At 41.3% G+C, this 14,672-nt stretch overlaps 1 protein-coding gene across 1 annotated transcript; it reads right to left on the reverse strand.

Annotated features, from left to right (window-relative positions):
* Positions 1 to 12,867: 12,867 nt before the first annotated feature.
* On the reverse strand, positions 12,868 to 14,164 carry LOC308287014 (nuclear factor 7, ovary-like; the record flags this gene model as incomplete). Its single annotated transcript, XM_080728135.1, has 2 exons — positions 12,868 to 13,603; positions 13,653 to 14,164. The coding sequence occupies 2 exons, from the start codon at positions 14,162 to 14,164 to the stop codon at positions 12,868 to 12,870; spliced, it is 1,248 nt and encodes a 415-aa protein (XP_080584261.1).
* Between the last annotated feature and the right edge of the window lie 508 nt (positions 14,165 to 14,672).

The following is a 14,672-nucleotide window of genomic DNA, read 5'->3' on the forward strand; positions in this document are numbered from 1 at the left end:
AGGTCTGCTGTTGTTTAAACTGCAAACAAAGTCAGTAGTGGGGCAACACTACTTTATTTATCAATACAGTTTAAACATACAGGGACGGGGCGCCCACTGGCCTTGCGGTCCAGGCGCATACCACATAGGCTCTGATGCCTGACAGCGTGTTGCAGGTTCGAATCCCAATCCTGACAACCTTCACTGCGTGTCACTCCCCATCTCTCTCCCCATTTCCTGTCAGTCTACTGTCCTATCAATAAAGGCATAAAAGCCACAAAAATGAATACAGAGACACAGTGCACATTAATAAACATTTATGTAAAAGTGTCTCCAGCTTGGCTAATTATCAACTGTACTTTACTTTAACCAGTGACTTATACGTTTTGTTTTCCGAAGCCTAGGAGCGGCGGACTGGCAGTACCGTCACCACTACTCTTTAGTCTGGTTTTGGGAACCTCCAGGAGCAACTTGTTGGCAGTGCTCTGTCTGGGGTGTAAGGCTCCACAAGTTCAGATAAGTAGGCTATAAAGGGTCAAGCCTGTGCAAAGATTTATACACAAATAATAAACAATAAAATGTATTCTAAAATTGACAGGGAGCCAGTGCAGTGCAACTACAACTGGAGTTATGTGCTTTTTTTGTGCTTTTTTTGTGCCATGTAAGGAGGCCAGCAGCCACCTTTTGCACCAGCAGCAGGCGCCTGACTGGTCAATACCGGTGAATAGGGGGAGTTGCAATAATCCAGTCTTGGAGATATAAAGGCATGGATTGCCATCTCCAGCTGTTTAAGTGGGAGAAAGGCTTTTACCTTTGCTAACAGTCGTAGTTGAAAGAAACTATACTTATTATGCTTATTATAGGTGAAGGAACCGTCAAAGTCAAGATCACGCCATGTTTTTTGATGGAGGAGCAGATGTTTGAGCTGAGGGAACCCACCAGGGTATTGGTGGATGGGCCAAAACATATTACCACCCTTTTGTTTCATTTTTTTTCTTTTTGCAGTTCAGGCTTTCAGTCGGTTTTCACAAAACTCTGCAATATGGTAGAGGTCTATGCCAAATGGACAAGAAATGAGACTCACAATCATTGGTCAAAGGGTGGTGCTATAGCACTCAAATGAAAAAATGCAAACTTAGAGCAGGCATATCTCATGAACTGTTTGGCCTACAGCAGGGGTGCCCGCACGCACGCACGCACGCACGCACGCACGCACGCCACACACACACACACACACACACACACACACACACACACACACACACACACACACACACACACACACACACACACACACACACACACACACACACACACACACACACACACACACACACACACACACACACACAGCCTCCACCGCTCAGTTCACACGAGTGTGATTTTTTGACTGGAGAGCTACTTTTAAAATGACCAGCTCAACATGATCTACCCACCCCCAAAACATTTTTGGGGTGGGTATGTTGAGCTTTTGACAATGTTGAGCTTTGGACAAACACACTTGAAATGGGAAATGGAAGTGATACATACACGCTTGAAATGGGAAATGGAAGTGATACATACACGCTTGAAATGGGAAATGGAAGTGATAGGTTTTTGGGTTCTTTGTAATGCTACTGACTTGAAACCAAAGCATTGCATTGGGGGGGGGTTTGCCTACTTTAGAAGCAGTGTAGAAGCAGTGAAGGGAGCTGACAGGCAAGTCAAGTCACCTTAATTCAAGTGACAGATGCCAAAATGAGGGGTTTTGTGTTTTTTGTTTATTATTATTTCCCTTTATATTAGGGGCATGTTATATGGTCTACCTGCACAGCCTTTGTGATCTACTGGTAGATCACGATCTACCTTTTGGGCACCCGGGCCTACAGCCAGGCGTGCACACATAGACATCAAAGGGGGCTTGAGCATCTGTCCTTTTATACGTCAGTAAAAAGTGCCCTCTCCAGACCATGAATGCAGTTTTTACTATGTGGAAAGAAATGCAAATGCCCAAGATTCTCTGCACGTCCCTGCCTACAGCTACGAAACGTCATTACACAGTATGTGTCTACTTATTAAGCTCTGTCCGCAAGGTATGACTGAAACCAGACCAGGGCCAGAGATGCCAACATCACCACTAGAACATGATGTTCTTGTCGTGATATCAAAATGTAATGATCTGCAGTATCAAATGAAAGATCCAGGGTCACAAGCAAATCATTATAAACTCTCAAGAGAGCTCTCACTACTGTGGCCAGGTTTGAAGCCAGCAGGGACTGGGTGCTTTTTTCTAGTGTACATTTATTGACTAGAGTTCATGCTTACTCTGCTATTATGCTACCAATCTTGCACTCCTATGCATTTGGAATCACATTTGGCCACTTTAAAAAATGTTTATCAGATATTAGCCTATAAGCACATCACCACCATCCTACATGACTTTTATTTACTTTAAAAATAAGTTTGTATGTAATGGCAGATCATGGCCTACCATGATACACCATGGCCTTGATTAAAATGGAATAAAACAACGTAAATTTACTAGATCAGTAAAAGCTGCACAATGTAACTTTCCTCCTCTACAACGGACAGTACCCTGAGCAGACACTTTTCATTCATGTGTGATAACAAACAATGGCATTAAAGGAAGCTGTTCTCTCAAGTTTAGAGTTATGAAATGAAAATGAAAGTACACTGCTACGAGAGAAACAATGCCTAAGGCTTGTTTACCTCAAATGATATTTGATATGATATATGACTATTTTCATGGTCTTTTTTAGGGCGCTCGAGTGAATCAAGGCAATTAAATGCCTTGATTAGATGTTCAAGTTTTTGTTTATTTGGCTTAATTGTTTGACTCATGAGAGTCACATAGGCTACACTTTACTCTTTAGTCTTTATTCTCCTTTAGGTCAAAACCCCAAGCACATGTTGTGTATTATATACCGTAATTGCCGGACTACAGTATAAGCTGCGGCTTTTTCCCATGTTTTGAACCCTGCGGCATATAAAACGGTGAGGCTTATATAGAGATTTTTACAGCTAACGGCCAGTTAGTTAGTTTTACAATGGTCTTTAACGAGGATTTATATATATAGATTTTTACAGCTAACGGCCACCAGGGGCGCTCTAGCAGGAAGGACACCTGCGGCTTATAGTCAGGTGCGGCTTATATATGTAAACATTTGTTTTTTGTTCTAAATTTAGCTTGTGCGGCTTATATTCAGGTGCGGCTTATTAGTCCAGCAATTACGGGTAATATTAATAATCTTGTTGTATATTGTTGGCAAGTCACGCCAACATTTTGCTGGTTGTTCTTGTATGAATGGCAAATAACCCCCTTTCAATCTTTGAATATTACTTGTGTAATATATAGTTTTAAGCTTTTAAAATCATCTTTGTCTCTTAATCAATCACTGGTCTAAAATGTTTCGGTATAAGATTCAAGGTTCAAGATTGTACTTTATTGTTAGATCTTGTGTACAGGTGCATAAAAGTAAACTTATTTTGGTTTGGCCGCCTTCAGACAATGCAGCAGCATAGATAATAACAAACGTAATAATATTTAAAGAAAACAAAGAGAGTGCAAAAAAGAGCAAAGAGAAAATAAAAAGAGCATCATCAAATGTGGTATATTGAAGACACCAACAGCATTTTTCCCAGTAGCTGCCTAACCTGACTAGTATTCAACTTCACAGTATATTCTATGTACAGTAGGTGCAGTTCAAACTAGGGCTGGGATGCGATTACAATTTTTAATCTAATTAATTACAGGCTCTGTGATTAATTAATCGCAATTAATCGCATTTTAATCGCACATCGATATTTGACCTGAGAAGCATTTTTTTCAAGTAAAACACATTTTGTTGTACGAGTGAATCAACAAGTGAGTTTTTTAAATCTAAATTTCGCATCCACTGGGCCAAGCAAAGCGCTCTGATCGGCCTACTTCTCCCTTTGTGTTTGTTGTCTCTTCTTGGTTGGTGCATCGCTATAATCGATATGCCCGAAACTGAAGGTTCTGTGGTGCAAAAACTAAGTACGATTAAAATGCGTAAATTCTTTTAATCGCGTTAATTTTCTGTAATTAATTAATCGCAATTAATCAGTTAAAGTCCCAGCCCTAGTTGAAACATAATAGTGCAAAAAAAAGGGACAGCTTATTATGCTCATAAACGTTATTCAGCTATAATAACTCCCATGTAATGTGGCTATACCGGCACGCATGCTTCAGAGCCGCTTGCATGGTTTGTGTGTGAACCAGAAGAAACACAGCCACGCCCATTTGAGCGCCCTGCTCTCAGACAGTAACCTTTGTCCCACATTCAGCAGCCACAAGTGCTAAACAGCAGTGTGAGCACTGAAGCATGTACAGTAACTATGGGGATGCCCTTATGCCGTTACACAGATTACAGCCACTCTGTAATCTACACCTACAATCACACACTGTAAACAATATTCTAAGAGATGTTTGAACTAAAAGGGAGAGTTTGGGATGGATAAAGTGTCTACCTGAGAGGGAGGAGGAAGTTGCAGGTGGTCAGACGTCTGTGTGGTCGCTTTATTTTTCCATTTAGAGCTCTATGTGGAAGACTCTGTCTGGTCCTTTTTTGGGGTGAATAGCAAGCCTATACTGGACCCCCAAGTATCTCCTCTTACTACTAGCCAAACGTCCTCTACTGCTCTGGCCACGAGTGAGCCCATGTGGAGAGATTTTGAGAGAGCCTTGTGTGCGTGTGAATGAGAGAGGAAGAGAGAGAGAGAGCTAGAGAGAGAGAGAGAGTGAGAGTGTGTGTGTATGTGTGTGTGTGTGTGTGTGTGTGTGTGTGTGTGTGTGTGTGTGTGTGTGTGTGTGTGTGTGTGTGTGTGTGTGTGCAAAAGAGAGAGAGTGTGTGTGAAAGAGAGAGAGTGAAAGGGAGAGAGTGAGTGAAAGAGCAGCATGTGTCTGTGAGTGAGCGGCTTAAGGCGGAGCTTATTAAACACAGAATGGTGCCATGGTGAGGGGACAGTGAGGAGGGGGTTTGTTCAGTGAATATTACTAACTGCAGGAATGGTTATTAAAAAGAACAGCGTGCTTGCATTTGTGGAATGGGAACAGAGGGGGTGGGGGTATAGAGGAATAATACTTGCCTGCTTGTGTTTAACATGACCAAGTTAGTACAGGTACTGTAGTACCATAACAGCCTACATAATAGGTTACATAATTGGTTATGTGTTGACATGCTTTGTTGTGAATAAGCCCTTGAGATGAACCATCTTGTTTTCAGTCAGCTATGTTAAATTAATAAGTGTTATTCATTCAAATTATACTTACTTTTGACTTAGATTGTTGTTAATTCTACAAAGTATTGGTTACTGTACCACAAAGTGTTGTCACCCTATTTTATGAATGTTTAATTAACAACTGCATTAAGATGTACTGTACATAGCAGCGTAAAAACAGTTATTCATTGGTGTTACTTTTTTATTATTAATTACCTATATAGGCTAGCAGATTTCTTACCTCACTGGTGACCCCTTAATCAGGAGCCAAGTACCAGTACTCTAAGTAACTAGCATTTAGTTTCCATGTTTTTATTTATATTATTATTCCACTTTGGTGTCTATATGGCAACCTGTTGATTTTAGTGACCCAATGGCCTTTCCTCTAGCGCTACCCATAGGCCAACATGTCCAAATGCACTCACAATATCTAAAAGTCTAATGGGCAGATTGCCATAAGACATGCACTCGAGACTCCACTGATTTCTGGTAATGCCATAGCCTTGGAGCAAGACGGCCATCATCGGTCATAATGATATGACGTATCAAGGCTAGTGATGCCATGGTGGCCATTCCTCTTGTTGCCACCCTTACATTTTATTTGCATACAAGTTATCTCAGAACGTTTCATGCAGTGGTGTAAAGTAACTAAGTACATTTACTCAAATACTGTACTTAAGTAAAACATTTAACTATTATTTTCATTACAATTATATTAAGACTTTTACTTACTAGTTAATAATTACTTTGTAGATTTTGATTATTATTACACAGTTACACATTACTCACTTCAGCCCTACATATTTCAGGCATTTGAAAATAGCAGATCTACAAGCTCTCAATGCGACACATTGTGAGCTTGTAGATCGGCTATTTTCAAAAGATTTTATATACATTTTGAACTTGTGAAATGGGACATTCCTTACAATGAGTACTTTTACTCTTGGTTCTTTAAATATATTTTGATGCGGATACTTTTGTGCTTTTAATCAAGTACATTTTGAATATGGGACTTTTACTTGTAACAGAGTATTTCTGCATCGCAGTATTGATACTTTTACCTAAGTAAAGCATTTGAGGATCCGACCACTGGTTTCAGGGCAGGCAGCCATATAACATTTCTGAGCAAACTTCTCTTTCTGAACTTCTCTGTGGAAGTACTATTTGAGTCACATGGTCGCCCTCTGGCCCAAATATTAACCTCGCACTCTTAAGAGAACTCGGGGGAATTTGGGGGACCATCATTTCATAGAAGGATTCCAGGGTGGACCCTATGGCTTTTATAGCACCACCCGTTGGCCACTTTCTAGTTGGGTTTATCGAGCAGCAGACACTAGACTAGGGGCTGCTTTTGAGGGGCTTTTAGACCCATGGCTTTATTTCGGGGCAGCAGGATTGATTCAGTGGCCGTGAGGTTAGAGTGTCCGCCCTGAGATTGGGAGGTTGTGGTACGATCCCGGGCCGGGTCATACCAAAGACTTCAAAAACGGAACCCAATGACTTCTTGCTGCTTGGCACTTTATTAGCCTAAACATTTTTATACATCTTGGTAAGGGGACATTTTGCACACTTTTACTTTTGGTACTTTAAGTATATTTTGATGTCAATACTTTTGCAATTTTACTTTTTAGTATTGCTACTTTTATTTAAGTACAATTTAGTCCTATACTCTCACCTATGGTCATGTAGTGTGAGTCATCATGACCGACCGAAAGTATAAGGTCTCGGGTACAAAAAGAGTTTTCTCAGAATGGTGGCTGGTATCTCCCTTAGAGATAGGGTGAGAAGTTCAATCACCCGAGAGAGACTTGGAGTAGAACCGCTGCTCCTTCACTATGAAAGGAGCCAGCTTAGGTGGTTCGGGCATCTAGTACGGATGCCTCCCGAGCGCCTTCCTAGGAAGGTCCTCGATGCACGTCCCACTGGGAGGAGACCCCGTGGCAGACCAAAGACCAGATGGAAGGATTATACCTCCACACTGGCCTGGGAACGCCTCGGACCCTTGGTATACTCCCGGAAGGAGTGGAGGAATTTACTCAGGATAGGGAACTCTGGAAATCCCAGTTGGAACTGTTACCCCCACGACCCAATTCCGGATAAGCAGTTGAAGATGGATGGATAGTTAACTAGATTTAGTCTACTAAAGAGCAGGAAATAAATTAGCAATGATGATTGTTCACTTATGGCAACGTTTGTCTGCCCAAGTGAATATATTTTACCCAGGTCAATATCCTGACTACAATTTGAATGTAACTTGTATTTTAACACTTAAAGGTCACAATCATGCTATAGATGGTTAATGCGAGCGAAACAAGGTCAAAAGTATCTGTCAAAGTCGAGCTTTGATGTGGCAGTGAATGAAATAGTCTTACCATTGCTCCTCTTCTGAAGTTGGACATGGAGAACTTGGAGGGTTTCTCACAGATTTTGTTTCGACTTTTTCCATCTTACAGAGCTCCTCTCTTTAGTTCAGTTGCAGCTTCTGACAGGTGAGCTGAAAGACACGTTGAGGCAGAGACTGTTAGAGGCAAATCATTATATGTCTGTCAATCAGTTATCCTGCTTTTTTTTGTAAATGTTTTTTTATGCCGTGGCTCTGCAATAAGCTAATCTTTTTGTGGTTACAATTATGAACTAGACTTCAAGCAAGTACTACTGCTGCACTATTCTGGGTGTCTTGTTTACTTTAAAAGGGAGAAAAGTGAATGTAGGCTAATGATAGTGTAACAGCATCAAAACTGTTGTAGTTGTGACACTGCATTCCTTCAAATCATGTTGTGAGAGAAAGCTGATAAACATCTAAAAGACATGTACATCCTGTCCCAGTTAGAGTGCTGATTGATGATACCTTGCAAAAAAAAGAAAGTTCAGTTCGTAAAACTTGTTGTCCTTTCCAAAAAGATAACACTGTCCTCTGCCATGCCAGCAATCTGTATATAATGTAACTCGGAAAATGCCCAATTGTCCGACCAAGTAGTCTCAAACCTGCATTGCATGTGTGTCCTAAACGAGAAGTAACGACGATTTCCACTAATCGAAAACCACGAATACCTGTAACTGACCGCGAGTCAGAGGAGGATGCACCGATTCTGCAGAGGACGCATCAGAAGATCAGTGAGTTCTGTGGTCACTGGAAAGGGAAAGGGAGAGCATGTTAAATGAGCTAAGGGAGGTGGGAGTAGAAGAGCTTTGACTGATTGATTCATTGATTTAATCAATCAACTAAAAGGATAAATACCACAAGAAATGGCTTGTTTAAATGTGAGTCCCTTTGTACTCAATTCAGCACAGCCTAGGATATACTCTAACAGGGGAGAACTATTATTTTGTTTTAATTTTCAATGAGTTGACAACGGATAAGATCTATTGCACATGTATTCCCGACTTGCATCGTTCCTGACATGCATGGCCCCGAATAGGCCGGTCTAGTAATGTATAATAACTCACTTGTAACATGTACTATGCTATACTGGGCTTTGCCTTTACAGAATGTGCAAAATTCTGTATAGGCTAAGCCATTCATAAACTTCACAGAATTACCTATAATATTCCTTCACGTTTTGAAATATTGAACTTCATTTTTCATTAATGGAACTTATGGAAGTCAAAGGGGCTTTATTCAGGCTGAAACCGTGGCCAAATTTGGGGTTATTCATCACAGGTATGTAATAAACCAAAACACAACAAGGGTACTGTAAAAGGAACCTTTATGGAGGACTTAAAGTTAACAAGTATAGGCTACCTATACATACTCCTAGCCGGTCCAGTATTGTAGTCAGACTTTTACTCAAGGTATAGTACTAGAGCAATTACTTTTAAAATACATAATATAAGTATTAAAAAGGACATGCTTAAAAAAAGTACTTTTTATTTTTTTAGTATAAATACACTACTGTATTGTTTTCTCAATGCATTTACAGAACCTTGTAAAAAAACATTAAACAGTAATGTGTTAATGACAGTAATGTTACTGAGTGTCTGTCTGACTTACTTAAAGAGGTGGTGCCATAGTTTTGTACTTTTTCTGTTTTTCATGTGTCTAGGAGGTTGAAAGTACTTCATTAGACCCCCTGATGTGTTTTTTTTGAAAAATGATGTATTCTCTTAGTATTTGTTTGTTTTCTCTTGGAGGTTGCCACCTTGTGGCCAAAAGTGTCAGTTAAAAAACACAGATACTGTGACACCCTTAGTATCAACTCCTCCCCAATTGCCATTCACCCAACACTGTGGGGTGTGGCTATATCAGCTGGGTCACCACCCACCATGCCATCCATGCATACTTAATGAACTGGGGGTGTGGCCACATAAAAACCCAATTTTAACTCTTTCTGTATAATTTTTTGGAAAAAATCTTCCTCCTAGTATAATCATAATACCTGATAATCATGTTTTAGAGAGGGGGGGGGGGGGGGGGGGGGGGGGGGAATAATGGCACCACCTCTTTAAGTTATGCCTTACCCGCACCCCTTCTGGGGTATAGACCGTCAACAAGGGGCCTCCAGAGTTCATGGTCACTAGTGTTCTTTTCTATGCCTATGTGAGACCAGGTCTGTTGGTGTCTTTCCTATCTGCGACCCGGGCTCATTAGAACACAGACGGTTCCCGAAGGGTTCCCAGTTCGATCTCAGGCTCCCCAGAGTTAGTGTCGAAGAGTCCTTGAGCAAGACTCTGAACCCCTAGTTGCTCCCGGTGAGCAGGTTGGTGCCTTGCGTGGTTTCCTCCGCCATCAGTGTATGAATGTGTGAATGTACTGCACAATCTCTGAAAAGCGCCTTGGATAAAGGCACTATATGAATGCACCATTTACCATTTATCCCAGTCTCTTGGTGTCTGCCTGGAGATCCCACCACCAGGTGTTTTGGGACGGCCTCTGTTTCTCTTCCCTAGAGGGTTCCAAGTCAGAGCCTGTCTGGTGGTGTTTGACACTGGTTTGTGCAGTGTGTGCCCGATCCTGGCAATCCATCTCCATCTTCTCCGTCCAAAATGTTACTGAGCTGAATGAAAAACAATTCAATTAATTGATGTAGACTACATAGGCCTACATAGGGGCCTACATTTTACCATCTTAATACAGTAGTTGCATAAAGTTGAAGTAACTGATTAAATATTTATTCATTATTAACCCACACTGTATATAACATTTAACTTTTTATATGTATGTTGTATGTTGTCCTGAAACGAGATTATCATAATGCAATGGAATGCATGTCATCATTTCTGAGCCATTCAAAAAAAAAAAGGTTCTCAACCTTTTCAGGCCGCGACCCCCAAAATAATCTTAACTGAGGACCCCCCACCCTGATGAGCATTGTTCTCAACCTTTTCAGGCCGCGACCCCCAAAATAATCATATTTTAACTGAGGACCCCCCACCCTGATGAGCATTAGAGTTGAGGCATTACATTTTGTAGGCCTATAACATGGTTCTATTGTGAAAATAGCAGATCTACCTGCTCACAACGCCTCATGTTGCGAGGCACAATTACTGCCTCTAATATTTGACATTTTGGCCAATGTTTAAGTTGTCATTTTAGAGGCATTAAAAAAGTCCTTAAATTGTCACTTTAGAAATGTGCATACATTCACCCATAGAATACAATTACATTGTATGTTGATTTATTTACTGTTGAGTGAGAAAACAATATTGCACCTTAAGTTAATCTGGGGACCCCCCAAAATAATTTGGCGTCTGTGTCCCGACCCACATGTTGAGAACCACTGCCTGTGTTGTTGAGGTGCTCACACTGCGGTTTCGTTCATTGTCCCCCCCCCCCCCCCCCTCATTGTTGTTTTTACTCACGCTGTTTGTGTCATTTCTCTGTTTTATCGTCGTTTAGCTCCATGCAGTGGCACAATGGAGGATTGGAAAAAGTATGGTTTTGAATCAATCCTGGTTCCTGCTACTGTACAGCATGTGGAATCGATTCGGTACACTACAAACAACAGTATTAAAGTCAGTGAGCGGGGAACTGTCCCTTTTATTCACATGCTGAGGCTGCAAATCCAAATCAAGCAAAATTCTGCAGCTGGGCTTTTCATCGTTGTTGCAGTTCCCAGGCGGTTTTCACCACCCACCACAAGGTGGCAGCAAATCCTTCAATTCTTTCATTCCCTCGTGATTCCTAAGATGGACAGAACATTAGCAGTGGTCCCAAAATCTTTTAGCTTGACACCCACAAGATAAAATTCATGAAATTCAAATAATTATTCTGAAAATGTTAGATATTTATTATTTTACTTCAAATAATACGAAAATCTAATAACTGTAAAGGAACACAACAAAAAAAGCAGTAGCCTACCACACCTGGTCAGAGTAGGCTATAGCCTAGGGGGGTTCCTTCATTTTTCAAGTCCTCTATTTTTAGTTCATCATCAGTAATACAATGAAATACTTTAAAACAAGGTATATAAAAAAGCATAGGTTGTTCCAGTTCGTTACACAGACCACCACATATGTATACCGTCATACATTTAAGTTCCAAGATTTCACCCTATTCCAGCAGGGGATTCTGTCCCGACTGGGCACTGACTTTTCAGGAGGATCCTAATCTAAATTCTAAAGCTGGGATCTTCAGGCCAAGGTCAGGACCCCTACCTTAGCTGAGACACATGCTACTTATAAAATTGTATAGAGGGTATGCGTGTGACATCATCATCATACCCGAAAGTTATGCGGGAACGCCTACTGAGTGGCAAAAAAATACTTTTTTGCCTTGACAGTCCATACACCAAAACAGAAAAGTCCTTTCTGATTGCATTAAACGACGTTAAACTCACTTTGCCACTCACTTTGCCACTCGATCTGCCATTCACTTTATGCATGCGCATACCCTCTATTGCAGAATAAACCTTTTCATAGATTTCATAGATGGCTTCACAGACTTGTTTGACAGCACCATCATCAGTTTTGTGTGAATTCGTTATTTTTTTGTTTGTTGTCTCTGTCTTACAGGTCCATTTGGTTTCATTTTACAATCTCAAGAGTTAAATTATTATTAAACATCTGCATTACAAAATATTATCCAACAATAACAAAATATTCTACAGTTTGGTCCGTGGCTTGAATGCTGAATAACTTTGTTTACCTTGATATGAAAGAGAAAACCACTGTAAATATACTATAGTCTATATACTCTAGCTACACAACTACTAAAATAATGATCAATATACAAACCGTTCAAGGTGATCTTTATTGTCTGCATACAGGTACATATTAGTACAAATAATTTTTGCTCGGCTTCTGTGACATTGTGGAAGCATTATTAGAAATGATAATAGAAGACAAAACAATAGTATAGTTAACAACCAAAAGCACGGGTCTAACCTTGTGTCACCGGACCGGCCACCCCATGACTGATGTAATAACGATGCAAATCAATTAGTTTATTCTTGCTAGTCGCGGCATGAGTTGAAATAAAAGAACATACTGTACCAAACGATTATACCAAAAGAAACGAAACAATTATACCAATTTAAAACATTTGTTTCCGTTTTGATAGTTCTGACCAAAGAGTAGTCCCTTTGACTACATGACGTAGGTTGTTTCCGCTCCCGACCGGATCATAACCCTGGCTAGCACGGGTCAACAACAAAAAGTACATTTCTATACACAACTGCAGCAGTACGCCAATTACACTCTTCATCATGTCTAACTGTTCTCTTCCAGAGTTACACCGACCTTCCTTGGCAAAACCTTCATAGACCCAAGCAGACTAGGATTAAGAATGAATGGAAAGAGCGTCTCAGTGAAAGAGTGTGTGAAAGTGTGGAGGTGTGTGTTAGTATCAGGATCTGAGAAGGACAGCTTTCCTCTGTTCCAGTCCAGTTTGACTCTGATCCTCCAGGGTTTCTGCTTCACTGAGAGAACGGTGGTTAACCCAGGTGTGCAGTGTGCTCTGTATTCAGTATTTCTTAACATTATTCTCCAGCATTTACCCTGTGTGTCTGCCTTCTTCCTCTGGTAGGACTCGGCTAACACTCCTAATGTCCAGTATCCATTTTCTCCAACCGCAACATCCCAGCTGTGAGTTCCGGAGTTAAAGCCCTCAGAACCCAGGACGTGGTACAAGCAGTCGAACCTCTCAGGGTTGTCAGGAAGCTCCCGTCTCTGTCCAATGTGTCCCTGTCTCACACCGGTCAGATCATCTGACAGGCTGTACACTGGATGGGCGGTGTTGGGGTCCAGAATCACAGGAGTGTAGTCGACAATCTCCCTCATCTTGTCCCAGACTCTGTAGGTCAGGTTGCCCAGGTGTTTGGCCACATCTATCAGTGCTCCTGGGTCCAGCTGTGGGTCCTGCTGTGTGAACTTGACTATTTCCACTGTGGTCTTGTAGTTCTGAAGGAACAAGACGTGTTCGGCTCTCAGCTCCTCCTCCACGACACTGATTGTATTTGAAAGAGTTGATATGTCTCTGTTCAGACCCTCAAAACTGATGAAGCTTCTTAAACTGTTCCTTAATCTGCAGCTCGGTGTTCTGGGTCTGGAACTTTATGTGAGCTGCTGCTCCGTTACAGTTTGTTTTAACTTCATTTAACACTTTAAGTTTTGCCAGTAAGCGCTTCAGTGATTTCTCGACTTCCTCCTTGCGTCCCAGGATGACTTCATCGATGGGTCTGAAACTGTGTTTGGCGTGTTTTTCTGAATGAAGACAGACAACACACACTGGCTGTTGATCTTCCAGACAGAAGATTTTCAATTTTTCAGCATGCTGGCTGCAGAGAACCTCAGCTTTATCGATGGGTCTCAAACTGTGGTTCTTGTGTTTGTCTGAAATGACACACACAACACACACTGGCTGTTGATCTTCCAGACAGAAGAGTCTCAATTTCTCAGCATGCAGGCTGCAGAGAACCTCAGACCCTGTTGAAACTCCCTGACGATTCTCCTGTAAGAAGGTCTCACACAGTTTCTTCAGAGCCAGGTTACAGGGTGGATCATCCATTGAAGACCTTTTATTACAAGATGGACATTGCCTTGTTGATCTCTGCCTCCACCACTCCTGCAGACAGGCTCTACAGAAACTGTGACTACATGGCAGGAGAACAGGATCTTTAAACGTATAATGACAAACAGGACAGGAAAAATCCTCCTCTGAAAAAGACGTTGAAGCCATTTAATCTGAGTGAATATAACAACACTCTGCTCAAGACAGGAAATCAGCCCTGAAGTTTACTTTCACTTTCAATCCTGGTTCTTGTTTGGTGTCACTCAGTTGACAGCAGCAGGTTCAAGTTTTCTGGGCCAGTATTGTATCTTGTAGCTGTGGAAAAACAGATTAAATTATTAATTAGCGTGCTGCCCCTGCAGGTGAGCATGTAGATCTGCTATTTTCACAATAGAACCATGTTATAGGCCTACAAAATGTAATGCCTCAACTCTAATGCTCATCAGGGTGGGGGGTCCTCAGTTAAAATATTATTATTTTGGGGGTTGCGGCCTGAAAAGGTTGA

Source organism: Nannobrachium achirus, assembly GCF_963921795.1.
Source record: "Nannobrachium achirus genome assembly, chromosome: 6".
In the NCBI taxonomy this organism is placed as follows: Eukaryota; Metazoa; Chordata; class Actinopteri; order Myctophiformes; family Myctophidae; genus Nannobrachium; species Nannobrachium achirus.